The sequence below is a fragment of the Camponotus floridanus genome, unplaced genomic scaffold (assembly GCF_003227725.1).
Source record: "Camponotus floridanus strain SB8 unplaced genomic scaffold, Cflo_v7.5 scaffold52, whole genome shotgun sequence".
Lineage (NCBI taxonomy): Eukaryota > Metazoa > Arthropoda > Insecta > Hymenoptera > Formicidae > Camponotus > Camponotus floridanus.
In genome coordinates this window covers 1,461,752-1,479,353 of record NW_020229681.1, presented here as the reverse complement: position 1 = coordinate 1,479,353, position 17,602 = coordinate 1,461,752, and the positions used below count along the sequence as shown (strand labels likewise).

The window sequence follows — 17,602 nt, the reverse complement described above, 5'->3', positions numbered from 1 at the left end:
TTATATATTATACTTATAAATAATATTTATACATGTTATACATGTGTTTTCCTTCAATTTGTACGTTTCTGTATGAAGCAATAAGTAACACGTTATTGTAATTATTTTACAGAATTATATAGTTTGTATAGATTTATAATAAATTTATGCTATAAATTTGTAACAAATGTCCTTTAATGTTTCTTTTGCAAAACGATATATAAAGCGTCAATTATGCAATATACTGTAATAAAAATTAAAAATATGGTTCAAATACAATGATTTTGGAATATTAATTGTTTACTTGAATATTAAAAAATTTTTTTCTTATAATACCGTTTCCATTTGTTAACTTCTCGAAATATATAAAATTTTTTCAAAAGTATACCAATATAGATGTTTCAATACCCAAAGAAAATATTTTAAATGCATTTGATTCGACATACAGAATTATTTGGAATATTTTCTTTCAGTCTCTCGTTATAGTTAATAATAAATGTTTGGAAGTTTATTTCATTATAAAACAGCGAAACCAGAACCCTGGTTTTGTCGTTTAGCAATGTTAAACAATGATAGTAAATAATTACGGGTATCTGGACAAACATAAAACGTAAGTGTATGTTCTGGATGTGGGGACGTTTTCTCGAAGGTATCGGACTGTCTGTCGCTATTAGTTGATACACTGGCCAAACCGGTGCTGCTTGTCCGCACGTATTCTTCAACTCGCGCTCTCATTTCTTGATTCATCTTAAAAGGTATATTAGAATGATACATTAAATACATTAAAATCGCATGATAAGTCCGATTTATAAATTCATAAAATCGAGCTCATTTTACCTCGTGATCGGCTGGTGATAAAGGCCTGCTTGATTGTGTCGTGGCTGGTGGACAATACAAGCACAACATGGTCGAGTCTGTGATATGATCAACGCTCGTCAATTCTTTCAACGAGAATATTCGCTCTACGCTATCCTCTGCCATATTAACAAGTAATAGAGCTTGTCGCGTGAGGACAAGCGTCACTGCCCGATTACTGCCCTGATGAATGACATAATCCGCGCTAGTCACGTGAAGAATACTATCATGACTGTGATCAAGCAAAGGTGACAAACGCCACGTGTATCGAACAGACGTGCTATTATTGCCAGTAGTGTATTGCACGATTGGTCTCTGACGCGGCTGTTGAAAAATAAAGACAATTAGATGATGATAAATTGTAAAAAAAAGAAACAGGTTTTTATTATTTGAGTTTTACCGTAGGCAAGGAATTCCATCCAGCTCCCTGCAATAGTCCTTGACCCGTAAGAGCGACCAATTCCGCGGCACCGCTCAATGGTTTAGTCACGACGCCGACTAAACCGAGTCCGACTCCAGTGACCAAACTCTTGGTCGTCGCCTCGCCTGACCACACTTGCTGCAGAGGATGATGCGCCAAGCCAGCCACGGCCGCTAGTCAACAATCGATAATTAGCGATCATCTACATACGAGAAAGATATTTAAAAACAAAAAAAAAAAGGAATGACTACCGAGTAAACTCATTCCCAGACCAGTTAAGCCCTGGTAAAGTCCTTGCGCCATGCCTTGAGGACGCATTCTGCGCGATTCTTCTTGTCGCTGAAGATGTTCTTCGTCCAACGTTAAACGATCCAAGTTTCGCGCAACGCTAGATGCTAGTTTTGTTACGGAATTCACGGTACCTACGAAAGAGGAAACACAATTGATTATATCTATCTTTAAATACTCTTAGAATAATTAAGGAAGAAAATAATTTCTATACCTGCTGTAACGTGCTTCATCAGACTGGCTGATCCGTGTGTAATTCCAACGATGAAGCCCCACGGGCCCTGCAGCAGTCCTTGAAACGGCAGTGAAACGAAGTCTCTGAGTCCGGATCCGAGCGCTTGTGCCAAACCTCCTGGTGATCCGAGTATTTCTAATGATCCGACCACCCAACCTGACGAACCAAACAATTTTGTTCTTTATCTCATTATTTTATAGCAAAAAGATAAGTGTATTTTGTATATACAGGGTGTTTCAGACCACCCGTACCACCCGTTTAAAAACTAGAGAAGTGATTATTTAAAAAAAAGTAAAAACATTTTCTTTATAAATCAGGTGCGCTCTATCGAATGGTGATATTTTCAACTTCTGGTTCCGGCCGGAAATAGGCGATTTAGACCGGAAGTGCATTTTTTTTTACATGGAACTCCCTATTTTTCATTGCATATTTTCGAGTTATGAGGCTTGAAATCATTTCTTAATTTTACATAAACCATAAAACATCTTAATTTTACATAAACCATAAAATATCTTTAAATAACTTTTTTGAAATAACCACTTCTCTAGTTTTTAAATGGGTGATACGGGTGGTCTGAAACACCCTGTATTACTGATGTATTACCGACCTGCTCCAAATATAGCTCCGGATAAGTAATGCATGGTAAGCGCATTGCCAAGTCTGTAAGGGGTAGTCAACAGATTCTTTCTCTCGAAGATACCGAAGTACAATGGGGAATGGTCCAGAGCGACGTACAATCGTACGGACGTGTGAACGCTCAACAAAATGGACAGAGGTTCTATTACAAAGTTTTGCAATCTCAACGGCTTGCTCAAGATTTTCGAGTCAATCATGATATAATCCGGTATGTAGACTGCGTTCAAAATAGCTATCGTTTGCATCCTCTTGGGACTGTCATTTAATACCAAACGCGGTGGTATCATCGAAGTTGCGTAATCCAACAATTGCGTTATGTACGTGTCCTCGATATATGCACTAATGGGCGCGATTCTCATGCGATATTCCTTTGAAGCTGCAATAGAAATATGTATCACATTATCCATATGTAAATTCACTAAACATTTATTTGCTTAAAATATTATTTATTATATTATAAAATATTATTATATATAATGTATAAAATATTATATATTATATATAAAATATTATTTATTGTATTACATATTTCTTTTCCCGATAGCCACATCTTCTCATAAGATACGTACCTATCATACTTCCGTTTACCTCCCAGATATACTCGACAGCTATTAAAGAATCTTGTTTAATTTTCTCCATATTCGTCATTAAACAATTATTGCTGTAAAACGTCATTCCCCTGGTGGGCAGTGGATTCTGATTTATCAATACTACAGGGAAGTCGAAACCTCCCTGATCGAATAATTGATTATCCAATTGCAAGTCGCCTATGTAGCAATGTAGATTGATAAATCTGGCCTTTGAATTTACGGTGACGACCAAATCCGTCATGGACAAACTTGCGACTTCGATTCTCTGCGCATTTTCATTGATGTCGTGAAGAATGGCGATGGTACAGGCGCGCAGATAAACTGTTATAGAGCCTTCTCTAGGATTCGAAGAGGCATTGCTGGAGGATTTCGATTGACTTTCATCAGTGGGAGTTTCCTCCGCCACTTTTGGAATCAACTGCTTCGACGACGACGAAACAACCATCGATTCCATCGGCAAGATGTCTTCTTGAGCCGAGAAGAAGCTCGTCAACGACGTTGAGCTACTCGAACTTTGTACATATTGCAATAGTTTATCCTCTTCTGACCTTTTTGATGAGATCGGTGCGATTATATCGTGATCCTTTGCCGTGTACTTCTTCCGCAGTAATCTACTTCTAATGTCTTGAGCGGATATTTCGATCTGGGAGATAGGCACGATGCTGATGTGAATAGTGTAACAACGATTCTGCATTATGAGCTTCACGTCGCCATACGAGGGCAACCGTAGATATTGGTCCATCGGTGTAGACGACAATGCGGATAGATTCACGCCTCTTGACCATTTTAGACTTGCCTTTTCTGTCACCTGATGGTTTTGCACGGTGGAAAATAACAGCACGTTTGACGCACTTGGAACGATGGTGTCGGGTAGCCTGTTACTGACGCAGGGAAGAGAATAATGGGATGTTGCTCCGCTATCGACTTCACACATCCACGTAAAATGAACGCTGTCTGGTAATATCTCGCTTCCTTTTTCATTGGCTTGTCCCAGCAGGATCTTGAAGCCGCAAGCATTCTCGATCAACAATTGTGGATGATCGTCAGCGTGTATCACGATGAATGTGGTACCTTTGTCTTCTTGCGTTGTCACGATAACCGGCATAGTCGAAGAACCATTGGGAATTGCAACGGATTTCCGACTCATCGCTTGGTCCACTCTGATCGGACAAGACCATCTGTGACCGAGACTGAGCGATATGTACAATACGAGGGGCTCGACATTGCTTTCTGTGTATAATGTGTACCATTGTACGATTGGTATACCCTGCCTTTGATCCTCGGACGGCGAGACATTCAGGCTGCAAGGGGTGAGATCATGCGGTAGCTGCAGGTCTCTTGCTTCTTCGTGTATCGCGAGCGTGGCCACGCACAATTCCTGAGACGTCAAATTGGCGATCACGTGGCTGCTCGCAATTCGCACCAGACGCATGTCTTCGTGCATAGAAGAGCCGATGCTCAAAATAGATACGCTCGTACCGCAGTCTACGAACGTCTTGATGTTCCCGTCCACCGGTACGATGCCGTTGATTCGTGGCATATAGAAGCTCTGACTCCAGTCGGGTCGCGCCAACTGCAATGTCTGCGACATGTAATAAGTATCGCCGATTCCGACGCCCACGTAAAAAGTGTCCTCCAACTTGGGCGGCGTGACTATGCCGTAGTGAGGGATCTGGCACAACTCTGTATCTTCCGACACCAGCGAGATATGACAGCCCAGCGAATTCATTATGAAGCACCAAGGCTGCAATTCCAACAACAAGGTACTAGAGACCAGTCCCGCATCTTGGTACTTTACCTGCACATGCGTCTGCGGCTGCTCTGCAGATATCCATTCCTCTCCTGTATCGTCTCCTTGAAAAGGCCATTTTGCGTCGTCCTTTCGGTCTTTGAGATCTTGCAGAATTTTGTCGATGTCCTCGATATCGGGTCTTCTGAAGAATTTTCGCTGATCCACTGAACTGTACGAGAGCGGCACGTAAGGATTCGACGCGGAGACACCAGATTCCAATTGAAACGTCAGCTGATGAAAATGCTCGAACGTACCAGGGCAGTACAGTTGCTGACATTCGCCACGACCATTCACCATGGTGCTCAATGACATCTTCAAGGATGGAGTTTCCATTTGAACTTTAACCGGCACTGGTAAGTGTGATCTGATCATGTAAAGTGGACTTAGTACCGCAAGGATCTTTACTTTATCCTGTATCATTTGCGTTACAATTCGTACCCAAATACTGAAAAATTGACCGCGTTCTTGGAGTGGTACTTTTACAAGCCATGGTTGACCCCATTTGACGTTTGGTTGCAGAGGAATGTCGCCAGTCCAAGATAAGTGCGTTAAGTTGGTGAAACGCAACCGCATAGCCATTTTTCTGTTATTTTCGAGCATAATAGATGACGGAAAGCTCTTACCCGGTATGGGATATACCTCCTTCGAGACCGTTACCTTAGAGCCGACGTCTGTCTCGTACTTTACCAATCTCATCTCGAAATTATCCATCAATTGATTGGAAATTACGAGCTGCCCCGAGAACGTTACGAGCTTCTGCGTAGCGGAAAGCGACGTAACATTTACAAAAACCACCGTGCCACCGGTCACCGAATTATTGAATTCTATTACATGGATTCCGTTCTTATTGACGGGAAAAGGTCGGCTCCACACCCAGGCGTTCTCCTCGATCGATATACGTATCATCTGATTGCCAATCTGCCGCCACGAATAAAAATTACACTGCCTGCTCTCAAGAAGTATACTGTCGCCAGTGCCACTTTGACCAAAACGGATAGGTATATTGCTATCATTGGCAATTACATAACGCGTCAGGACAATCACACTTTTTTCCTCTTCATCGAAAGACGCTAACCATAGACGGATAGAGACCGCAAGAGTGTGAGTGATCGCCGGACCTAATTTCAATGTAAATGGGTTGCTTGTTAACGACGCATCGATTTTATCAGATAGTGACAATTGTAATCTTCCTTCCAGGGAATCCAACACCTCTTGCATAGTCAAATGACTGTAATCTAACACGTGAGCGCTCAAGGTACCGCTGATATCGAGCAGCGTGGAGTTGTCCATCCATTTGTTGAGTACCAAAACAGCTCCTTTTTGTTCTATGGACATGAAACATTGTATCTCGGGGATCCTCCCATTCAACGTGTATATATCCAAGGGTGGCGGCAAATTATTATACACAGTAGTATCGATATGATTGTACAAAGACACGTGAAGCACGCCGATATTTAAGGCGATTTGCACGTTTGGTATTAATAGAGGATTAAAGTAGGAATCGATGCGTAAACAGGCTGCAAGAACACGTGCGGAAACGATGCTTTTCGAGAGCGACCGTTTGTTGCTGGATGAAATAACCACACGCCATACACAGGCCACCGCACGTGCCGGTGCCCTCTCCGGCAAATCCAGTCGATAGGAATCCGTTTCCGATAAGTAAAAATCCGCGTAACGTTGATACGACATGTGACTGTCGCTCCAATATTCGAGAATGCAAGAAATTCTGTCGATATAATTGCCATCGGCGTCCACTGTCTGTAACGAATCCTTTTGTTTTCAAAGAGATACATTGATTTTTAGTTTCAAAGTAACAAATTGTTTCAGTACTTACTTCGAATGGAACAGGAGATATATGTATTCTCGTTAATGTGCGCGGTTGCGGGTATCTCCAAGCCATCGCTTGCTGAGGATAAGCAAAAAATACCACCTGCAAGAGAATCCATCAATAAATCAAGCTCAGTTCATTTTTTATTTTTACTTAAGTTAATAAAAATTCGCGTTAACTAACTTGATATGGGAAAGGTAACTCGTCCGCAGTGCCATCGACAAATTGAAATGCGCCAGCCTTTAAATCATCCTTGTAATGTTGTTCGGTCGATAGTATAATTTGTTTTTCATTTTTATTCTCGCTCGTAGAGAGCGAAGAAAATTCGCTTAAGAGCAATTGACAATCTCGCATGACTATTTTTATAATTTTAATTTGATCAGGTCCGAAATCAAGATATAAACTTTCACTGTCTGCCTGTATCTGTATCTGCGGAATAACTTCGCTGCTGTATGAAGATTCCCAAAGTAAGCAGGTCGTTATATTGCAACACCATGGATTTAATAACACTTTAATATTTCCGTTTAAGATCGCAGATATAATAAAAGAATCTATAGACATGCTTGAATATATCCTGTCTGGTCTCACAAGTGTCGACAGATTCCCATTTAACGATGCTAGACTGATAATGATTTCTGCTCCAGTATCAGTCTTTAAAGATAATACAATTTGTTTTGTACTTAAATGTAGATCAGGTACATTGAGTTTTCTCGATTTTATCGGTGCTGCTAAATTTTGAAGGTCTGCAGTATCCTTTGCCGGCATTTGTGTAACATTGTCGTTCATAAAACATGATAGTACCTGAAATATACGTAAAATAAAGTTGTAGTTAAAACTATATTTTACGTATATATATATATATATATATATATATATATATATATAAAATCTTTAACATATATATATATATATATATATATATATATATATATATATTAAACATTTTTCTTTTTTATGAAATACCTTATTTCGTATATTATAAAGCTGATTGAGCCGAGATAAAGAAAGATGTATTTTTGTCGGCCGTCCCATTTCGATAAAAAATTGTCGATTTTTGCCTAGAATCATCTCAGATTTTATTGTAGCAAAAGAAGGCGGGATACCCGTGTCTGGATGTAAATCTCCGTGCTTCGTTTCTATCATAAAAATTTTGAAATCTTTTTCAGTCGGTATCGTATTCAGATTTTGGGCATTGCCAAGCGCTGTCGTTATATCAAAACAGGATATCTATAAATCGGTCAATATTAGTTGAAACAAGAGATATATATTTAAATAATTAAGTATTAAATGATATATTAATTTTTATTTTTTGAAATTATAAAAAATGCATACCTGAATTTTTTTAGATAAATGTTGTTGAAAAAAATAAATATTTGGTTGATTAATCATTAGATAAAATAATGGCTGTTTTACATTATCGTTATCATCTTCGCAATTAACTTTGTGCATATCCTGAAAAAATAATTAATATTTTAATAATAATTAAAATACTGTAATCAAATAAATTATAATTATTACTCACTATATCACCCTCTAAATCAAAGGCTGTATTCTGAACTTCGTATAAGATAAGTGTTATCTTCCCACAATTCACTAAAAATTCAAACGGTGGAAGTATCATAGTTTCAGGAATAGCAGGCCTTCCCTAATAAAATTTAACATTTTTAAAACAAATTAATAAATCGTTACTTCTGCAAAACTTCTGTACCGATAACTTACAATTACTGTCGAATGTACACTGGACATTTCAAAATCAACACCACTATCTTTTGTAAAATCGATATCTGAATCATCTGATGTCTGTTTCAACCAACTGGCAGGTTTTGTATTTTGAGAGTTCGAAAATTTTTGAATTGTATTATTAAAATTGTTTTGATTTTCCACCTTCTCAAAACTTCTAGACATTAGCGTTATAAATTCATTATTGAGCGTCGATATTAATTTAATTTGATCGAAATTTATTGTCCATTCTATGTCTGTAATGCAATTCACTTCTATGGCGCTTCCACAGACTATCGTGTCTCCTTTAAATGTGACTGCTGGTGCAATAATCAAACAGAGATCAAATCTAGAATTTAAAAAAAACATTAAACTTGGAAAATCTAATTACCTAAATATAATAGATTTTTGTACGTGTACTCTTTAATTACATTACTTTGTTAATACAGGAGATGTAGAGAAATACGGATCGAGACTACTACCATTCCCGAGCTTATTCCATTCCAATGCAGGATTCTCATTCATTGTATATAGGTATGATTGAGACATCCTCTGAAAATATATAATATGTAGAGATTATATAATTATCAATCTGTGTATGTTAATATTTCAAAAAATCTTTTTAAGTTTCGGATAAAGTATAAAAAATATGTATATCTATATTTCTGTTTAATAGTAAACCTTATTAATGCTTAGCTGATAATTCCTCCATGTGGTAGTATATGCGCACACGCCTTTAACATTGATTTGATACTGACGATCTTCCACAGCCGAACCTGGTACATTTAATATATTTGCTTGAGCAGCCAACTGATATATGTCAGTTCGCAATGGAGTTCTGCAAATTGGATTTTCCGCATCCGGCGTGATACGAATTCCGTCCAACTATAAAAGAACCCCGATATATAAATCAATTTAAATATTATATTAGAGAAATGGAAAAAGTTTTTTCAAAAATAAAACGTTTTATAACCTGGAGCATCAATAAATCGTGTTGCAATTTATTTGCATGATTTAAAGCTGGCATCATGAGTCGGAAACCTTTGAACTCCAAATGTATCAATGGTAACAATTCATTATTTAGAGTGATTATATTAGTGAATGACGTTGATGTGCTCTTATCACGAGTAATTTCCGCACTTTTCTCAATAGACGAGCTGAGACGTGCAAAAGGTTTCACTAATTGAATATATTTGCTAATCACACTAAGTGGTAAGATTATATCGACCATTTGCATTTTGATGAATATTTCAGAAATATAGCCGTTCATGGATAATGCTGAATCAAGTAGCATTTCTTTCTAAATATTCAAAAGAGAGTATCAGAGAATTATAATTCATATATAAATATGATTAATAGAATTTTTCCTTAAGGGAGATATTATCAATAACTTACTTTTTGTCCTACCTTTTGTAACTTGTAACGTTTGTGAGTACCCCAACGTGTATATACATTTCCTGATTTTGCACGAGTAAGTGTGAAACTTAGAAAACCCGAATCATCACCTTTTTCTAAATTATCTTCTCTTCCACAGAGTATTAGTCCAGCATATTCGCCAACATCCCAATTTAATGCATGTGGACCTCTATTAAATTACAACATAAATACAAATGAAAAAAGCATTGTGTAATAAAAAAGAATTTATTTATTTTTGCTAAGAAGACTAATATATATGTGTATATAAATATTAATTTACCTAACATAATGTAATATTGTAGCTGTTGTTATTTTACTTTTTAATTGCATATAGACCGATTGTAAGTCTAAAGATGTTATAATATCCTCTAGTTCCAACATCAATTTTAAAGATGATCCATCTTCTTGTTCCAAAATATATAATTTAATTGCTACTTTTGTTATGGTCCATTGAATCCATGCTGTTATAACTAAACCATCTTTTTCTATAAAAATTATAAATTAATTAAAACATAAGTTACAAATAATTAAAATTTTTCGCAAGAATAAACATGTATATTTGCAACTCACCATATCCTAGATCGTCTTTCGATGTAGATACGGTTGAATTAGTCGTATCTTCTTGATACATTATTTGTGTTGGAGTGGACGGAGTTTGAGGTATGGCAGGGAGAATAATCTGCATTTCATTGCTCATTTGTCGTACAATTGTGTTATTTTCCCGAGGGCCACATAGAGTTTGTAATATTTTTATGATATTTAAGACTATATTGCTCATAAAAACAACCTGAAAAATACATTTCAAAATTTATATTTTTATATTATATCAGTATTATTTAAATAAAAGACTTATAATTAATACCTGTTCTTCTGAAAGTGAAATAAGGATAGGAGAATTATCAATATGTACACAAATGCTTAAAGCAGTAAGTGTATTTGATTGAATTGCAGCTGTTTTAGTTGTAAGAGCTATTGTAGCATTTAATGTAACTTTCTTTATAAAATTCTTTTGTGTCGTCTGTTCCAACGTGAAACAATGAAAGTCTACAAGACTTAATGTCCATGGAAAGCTTTGCATTCCTAAAATAGTAACAGCAATAATAATAACGTGTATATTTTATCATATATATATATATATATATATATATATATATATATATATATATATATACGTGTGTGTATAAAATATTTTTTTGTTAATTATGATTAGACTTACGACATGTCCATATAGATTCTGGTAATTTAACAGGGAGATTTTGCAGATATGGGTTCAATGATTCGGCATTCAAATTAGACGAGTGTATAAGAAGACTTGGTAGTTTTATTATCATCATTTGTAAATCTTGATTCTCTATCAAGGCTCTGTCTTTGGCTTGTTCTATGCCTTATGTAACATATATTTTATTAATTGTTTTAATATAAACTGTATATAAAAATACAACAATATTTATCAAAAAAATAAAAATCAATAAGACGGTTTCATGAATGAGTCTGAGATTTTAATATTTTTTTCATATTTTATATTTTTATTTTTATAATTATTTTATATTTTTATTTTATATTTTTATATTTATATTTTATATTTTTTAAATATTTTTTAAATATTTTTTTTCATATTTTTGTTATAAATTACTTTTTAAAAATAAAATAGTAAAATATTATTAAATATTTACCATCAGCGCCAATGCCACTCATTGTATTAGATGGAATGTAAATAATAATATGTCCTATGTGACCACTTAACACAAGACTGCACCACCATGAATATGATTCTGCTAATTTGACCAATATTCCCGACTTCTGAAAATTCTGTCATAAACCATTTTAGTCTATCTTTAATAATTAATGCAATTATCACATTAAAAGTCATTCTTTTTATAAGTAATGCAATAATCAATTAATATAATCACTGTGTGGTATATTATATATATTTACAATATTAATATAATTTTTTAATACCTGTTGTTCCTCTTCTATTTTAGATTCAGCTTTTTTTTGCGTTTCATCATATCGCAGTGTTTTCGACTTTTCTGTCACAGCTGATCTTTTTTTCTCTTTATCCGATGAACTATGCACACTTTCGTACAGACTTGGAAATGTTTTCTTTCGAGTACCCGTGTCGGACGATGTACCTTCGGTGATCAATTGTTGGCTATCTGAATGTAACATGTGTACGCTTCCGGATTTATGATAAGTGGCACGATATTTTAGCCATTCAAAGAAAAGTGGATCCAACGAAGCTCTGATTTCGGCAATTTTAAATGAAACAAGCGATGGGTGTGTATGTAATTCGACATTCTTAGGAAATTGTATTACGCTAGACAAAAGTGGTACATTTCCTGTGTCACTAAAAATATAAAGATTTAATTAGTTGAGATTTCTTACACTTTTGTGTATACATGTCACTGATATACACTGATATAATATATGTATATACAAACTTGTCGTCACAATTTTCTGGACCCGAAAGAATAAAAGCTTGTTGCAAATCATTGAGAGCAAATATTTTTATAGAGTTTACATTCATTTCGTTTGATATCATAACTGAAGAAGATACATTTTTGCACATTATATTTTCTAGGTATAACTCTAAGTACACTGGTGCTATAAACAAAACATGTGTAATTATATTTACAAGAGAAATATAACATTAAAACACATTTAAAGATTAATATTATTTACATACATTTTTCTTGACAAGCGTCATTAAAAAGTGTAGAACAGATAAGTGGATTTGTATCTATAGAGCTAAAAATAGAAGTTGCTATAGATACAGCAGCCATTAATTTTGCCTTAGTTCCTGTGATAGTTATACTATCTGATTGAAAAGAGTATGATTTTTGAACCATATCTATATCTCGCCAATATTGAGGATATAATAATATTTTTGAAGAAGCTTCCACCGAGTAAGGCATCACTATTGAAGTATCGCAATTTTTTGTCAGGTGAAGTTGACTTTTCGCTCCAGTTATCTATATTAGTATTCTGATATTAGGTCTGTGAAAGATGTGTTCATAATGATTATGCATAAACACTTTGCTCACTTGTATATTAGTAATCGCGTGACATTGGCTAAACATTTCCGGTTGTAAATCCGTCAATTTTGACGCACAAGCCACGAGTCTAAACGGATACATAGGCTGAATTATAGTGGCAATTGCTTCATCGCATTCAATGCTTACAAAAGGATCATCCGTAAGAGCTGGAGATAATGGAATGGTCTGGAAAAAAAGATAAGTTATATTCATAATTCATAATTTATAAACTTAACACAACTATTTGTACATTACCCGAGTTTCGACAATTTTACGTTGCCGCGGTACTCCCATGACGCAATGATCTGCCAGTTGTAATTGCAGGGACGCTGTTTTTAATATTAATTTTGTTTCCATCATTGATACATTTTCTCTGAGTGCTTCATATTCTTCCAATGTAACTGGAGGTAATTCATCAATGGGAGGATCTAAAATTAATATTTATACATAACTTCTATTATAATTTTCTTATTTGGTGTAAGAATATTAATTAAACTAAAATTTATAACAGATATTCACCTGGTTTTGTTACAATGTAAGGATTATAGTCGTATTTTGCAGCAGCTTGTTTGATAGTATCAATACGATGAAAAATTCCAGAGCATAATCTGATTGTCAAATTTCCAGATAGATATCTTATTATCCTGCGTTCTTGAAAATTGCTACAAAAGACGAATTGTTTATTGAAATTCTTAATCAATGTTTTATATACATGTTTTATATACACATACGCTATTGAAATCATTTAAACACCTGTATTCAAAATTTGATCCAAATTCGAGCAGCCTTTCAGGCGTTATGTCATCAGGCAACTCCACGAAGTAAGCATAATCCATCACGAACGCTGGACATCTTTCTAATAATTTTTCAACTGAAAAAAATAAATTTCCATTATTATATTTACATATAAAATTTACGTATAAAATGTTATATGTATGCCTTTAAATGATGTTTTACCCGAAGCTATCATCATATGATAATCTATTCCTTGCTTGTAATCTCTCTTCTTTCCTTTGTTTTCTACAGCTTCTTCGTCAAACAATGAATCTTTTAGATAATCAATATTCAAATTTCCAGCTATTACGTAAAGCGGTGGCTATAATAATAATTTACCTCTCAGACACTCTATTTATTTTTGTGCATTTGATTAAAATAATTAATTGCTTTACCTGTACACCATCAACGACTTCTACATGCCCGCAACTGCACGTTCCTCGTGGATAGAGCTGTATGCATGCCACTCCTACTTGAAACGTTGTCATCGCGATTCCTTGAATTAAAGTATCCATCACAACTCCGTTTAATTGAAGTGATAAAAATGATTTATATCTAATTTTTCGGGATTTGTAAAATAACTGTTCTTTGACGCTTTCGACAGTCTGCAAAAATAATTGAAATATAATCATTTATTTCTAATATTGTAGGCAACAGAAATGTTTTTTTCTGAAAGATAAATTATGTTCATTACCTTAAACGTTAAAGTAGCATCATCTATATAAACACCCAAATGTATGATATGACCAGAATATGCCATTTGCTGTTCAGCAGACCAATTATTGTCCCAATCAACAGGCAAAACAGATGATACCATATCCCAAGCCCATCCACCCCATCCAACCGCATCTGTCGAAGTTCCCACTATCTGATTTGTATCATCTGAAAATTATTAATATAAATAAAACTACGTATTTATTATTATTATTATTATTATTATTATTGTACACATTATTTTCGGACCTTCAATACGGTCGATCAAAAAAATTGACATTCATGTACTGATCAATTTATTATGCAGTCGATAATCTCCTGCATGATAAAAAGATTGATACACGAAATAAAATTTATCCTGTATATATATATATATATATATATATATATATATATATATATTATATATATATATATATATATATATATATATATATATGTAACATGAAAAAAGATATTTCAAACAATGACAATGAAATATAAATGTAATCTCGAACCTTGTATAACATCCTCTCTCTCATCGACAGCAACAGAAGATTTTTCCTTGCTTAGTGGAAATTGTTTCGTTTGTAATGCCATTATTAAGGCTGCCAGTCTTAGGAGCATCGGTACTTGTTGTTCAGTCATACTAAACTCCATTTTTTCGCAATGAAGATCAAGTCTCGTGATGGATGCCCTCTTTGAAGTATTGCTGTGGTAGTTTATAATCATGCGGATTGTCATTGAACATCGATATAAAACGGGATCCTATGTTAATTTATTATCCACATTAGCTTTTTTATAAATTGTTTTACAATATATTTTTCCTACAAACTTAAAAAAAATTTGCAAAATATATCTCAAAATAAATACCTGATATATCTCTATCTTTCCTGATGCATCCATTTTATCTAAGCATAATGTCAAATCCTGAATAGTAATAATTTTTCTAAGCATCACTTCCTGAGTATTGACATCTATAAGTGTTAATGTTTTATATATGTTAATGTATCTTTAATTTATATTAAAAATTAATTTATATTAATATAACAAAGAACAATTTTTGTTCTGTTATTATTATAAAAATACCTACCAGTGAATGCTGGCTCCCATTTATTATCAACAGTTTGCATACTTAATAATTTAACATTTACACTAAGCACAATATCCTCTTCTACATATTTTAAGATAAGATTGTTGCAGTGAATAGTAATATTATTAATAACTTTTGTGACTATACTTTTTATATATCCAGGTGGAGCTTCCTCTCTATAATAAAAATTCAAAGAATCCTTTACTTTATATATATATATATATATATATATATATATATATATATATATTGCTATTTTTAAATGCTAAGCAATCAAATGAGTATTAAATTAATAAAATTTCATGATAATACTAGATTATGAAAAATGAACTTACTGTATTACCTCCCTTTTCTTTTGTAATACTGCTGTGTTAGCTTCTGTGATATTTTCATCTTTCAATTTTAAAATGCATTCTGTAAAACAGATAACATGATTATTCACTTCAAAGTGTAATAATATGTTATTTTGAATATGTTAAATAGAATTGTTAAATTTGTTATTTACCTATAGTATTAATGGTAACAACTATTGGTTCAGAGGTAATTTTTACCCAAGGAACATGTATCAACAATTCATGTATATGGCCACTAACAAAGACGAATGGAAGATTAAGTTGTTCCTCCAATACCTCTAATCGTAGATCTAAATTTTGAAATGATGCATCTCCACCCCACAAGGATACCTGAAAAAGATGTTTCTTTTTTTATAATAATGAAGAATTACTAATTTCATAATAATATTACTAATTTCATAATAAATTTTTAAAAATATTATTAACTTATTCCATATATCATAAATACTTTTGAACGAGAGCAACTAATATAATTTTATAGCGAGAAAAGGAGATGTATAAATATTTTGTATATATATTTACATTCCTTTTTCTTCTAAACTGTTGACATTATAAATAAGAAATATAAAATATAAATTTTTAGAAAATTCAGAAACATTTAATATTTTATAAAACAAAACACTTTATCACAAATAAATATATCCAGGTAGCAAGATGACATCTAAAGACGTCATCTTGCTACCTGGGTAGATACAAAAAACTCTTATGTTTACCTGTGATTGTTCTGGTTTAAAATTTTTTACATATTTCTCTACATAACTGAGAATTACTGGTGTTATATAAGATTCCAATTTAAACATTGTGTTTGGCAGTACAAGACATCTATCATATTTTCATGAACTGCTGTCATTAAAGAATAAGAGATCTGCTTTAAGTCAAAAAGCAGTATCAGAAATCTTTCTTCTGTCTTTTCATAATAATAAATATATTTTGACTTATACCATCTCTATTCAATAAAATAGTCCAATAATTTGAAATAATACCATATATTCTGATAGACATATAGACTTGCCTGAAAATTATATAAAATAAATCTGTGTATAAATTAAATTTATTACACAAAATTTTAATATTTAGATATTAACTTGACATTGTTAATGCCATGTAGAAATTAAAATTAAAAATATATGCATTCAAACAAATTATACTTATTAAAGGCTAAAGATATAAAGATAGGTAAGAATATATATAAGTATTGTTATATTATTTTAATGTTTAATGACCCATTTTCCCCCCCCAATTTTCATTATATCAGGCAAATAAAAAAACATTAATAAAATTAATTTAAAAATATCAGGACATTTTATTTTACACATGATTGAAATTATTGAAATCATACACCTTTGCTCATTTACTTATGTCTCACAAAGGAAATGGGATAGATAGATATGGAATTATAAAATTTCCAAGAAAACAAATTTATTTGTAATCAGGTTTTCTAGCTATGGCATTTTTTCACATATTATTTTAATTTAAGAAATCCAAATATAAAATATTGCAATGCAGAATCACAGCTGATCGCACCTGTCAAATGACAAGCCACGCGACTTTTATAAAAACACGTCGCGAAATTATTACATGGACGTTTATCGTCACGAATATAACAAACGCAGCGGCTGCATCAATTTCGTTCTTACGGACGTAACCTTTTTCAACTTAAAATTTTAGTTTTGATCGTGGCTATTTTATGATCTGCCTCTGTATGGTGACGTCTATTAACCTCTTTCTGCGACAAACTACAACCAGCTGTTACCTCATATGAAGGCTGCGTTCCAAAATTCACTGCCAGTACTGAAAATCTATAGTTTACGTGACGTACACTATAGACTTTCAGTACTGGCAGTGAATTTTGGAACACAGCCGAAGATAGCTATATAACGCATGCGCAAATCAAA

The 17,602-nt window shown here is 33.6% G+C and overlaps 1 protein-coding gene across 2 annotated transcripts; it reads right to left on the bottom strand.

Annotated features, from left to right (window-relative positions):
- Positions 1 to 282: 282 nt before the first annotated feature.
- On the bottom strand, positions 283 to 17,471 carry LOC105253412 (vacuolar protein sorting-associated protein 13B). 2 transcript variants are annotated; one of them, XM_025412524.1, is made up of 39 exons: positions 17,232 to 17,471; positions 16,421 to 16,719; positions 15,860 to 16,037; positions 15,690 to 15,768; positions 15,355 to 15,530; positions 15,135 to 15,238; positions 14,780 to 15,029; positions 14,263 to 14,450; positions 13,964 to 14,173; positions 13,752 to 13,890; positions 13,548 to 13,665; positions 13,314 to 13,456; positions 13,050 to 13,222; positions 12,804 to 12,980; positions 12,446 to 12,731; positions 12,201 to 12,363; positions 11,719 to 12,106; positions 11,433 to 11,568; positions 10,976 to 11,143; positions 10,622 to 10,839; positions 10,330 to 10,546; positions 10,040 to 10,244; positions 9,739 to 9,928; positions 9,317 to 9,643; positions 9,025 to 9,228; positions 8,780 to 8,895; positions 8,344 to 8,692; positions 8,147 to 8,269; positions 7,957 to 8,076; positions 7,588 to 7,851; positions 6,808 to 7,425; positions 6,631 to 6,726; positions 2,984 to 6,554; positions 2,386 to 2,790; positions 1,758 to 1,934; positions 1,507 to 1,677; positions 1,235 to 1,428; positions 817 to 1,158; positions 283 to 726 (listed from the first exon to the last, which is right to left on the bottom strand). In XM_025412524.1, exons 2-39 carry the CDS (start codon positions 16,505 to 16,507, stop codon positions 496 to 498), a joined length of 11,301 nt encoding a protein of 3,766 aa, XP_025268309.1. In that variant the 5' UTR covers positions 16,508 to 16,719; positions 17,232 to 17,471; the 3' UTR covers positions 283 to 495. The 2 variants fall into 2 exon arrangements, with proteins under 2 accessions (XP_025268309.1, XP_025268310.1); XM_025412525.1 differs by lacking the exon at positions 17,232 to 17,471 and having other exon boundaries at positions 496 to 726; positions 9,751 to 9,928; positions 16,421 to 16,507.
- Positions 17,472 to 17,602: the final 131 nt, after the last annotated feature.

What these genes read in the sequence shown, in the direction of transcription:
- LOC105253412 (XM_025412524.1), bottom strand. Translation starts at nt 16,507, where the DNA reads ATGTTTAAATTGGAATCTTATATAACACCAGTAATTCTCAGTTATGTA. An exon ending in CCAGAAAATTGTGACGACAA is followed by an intron (nt 12,107 to 12,200) that starts GTTTGTATATAC and finishes TTATATTTTTAG; the next exon opens with TGACACAGGAAATGTACCAC. An exon ending in GTGTACATTCGACAGTAATT is followed by an intron (nt 8,270 to 8,343) that starts GTAAGTTATCGG and finishes AAATTTTATTAG; the next exon opens with GGAAGGCCTGCTATTCCTGA.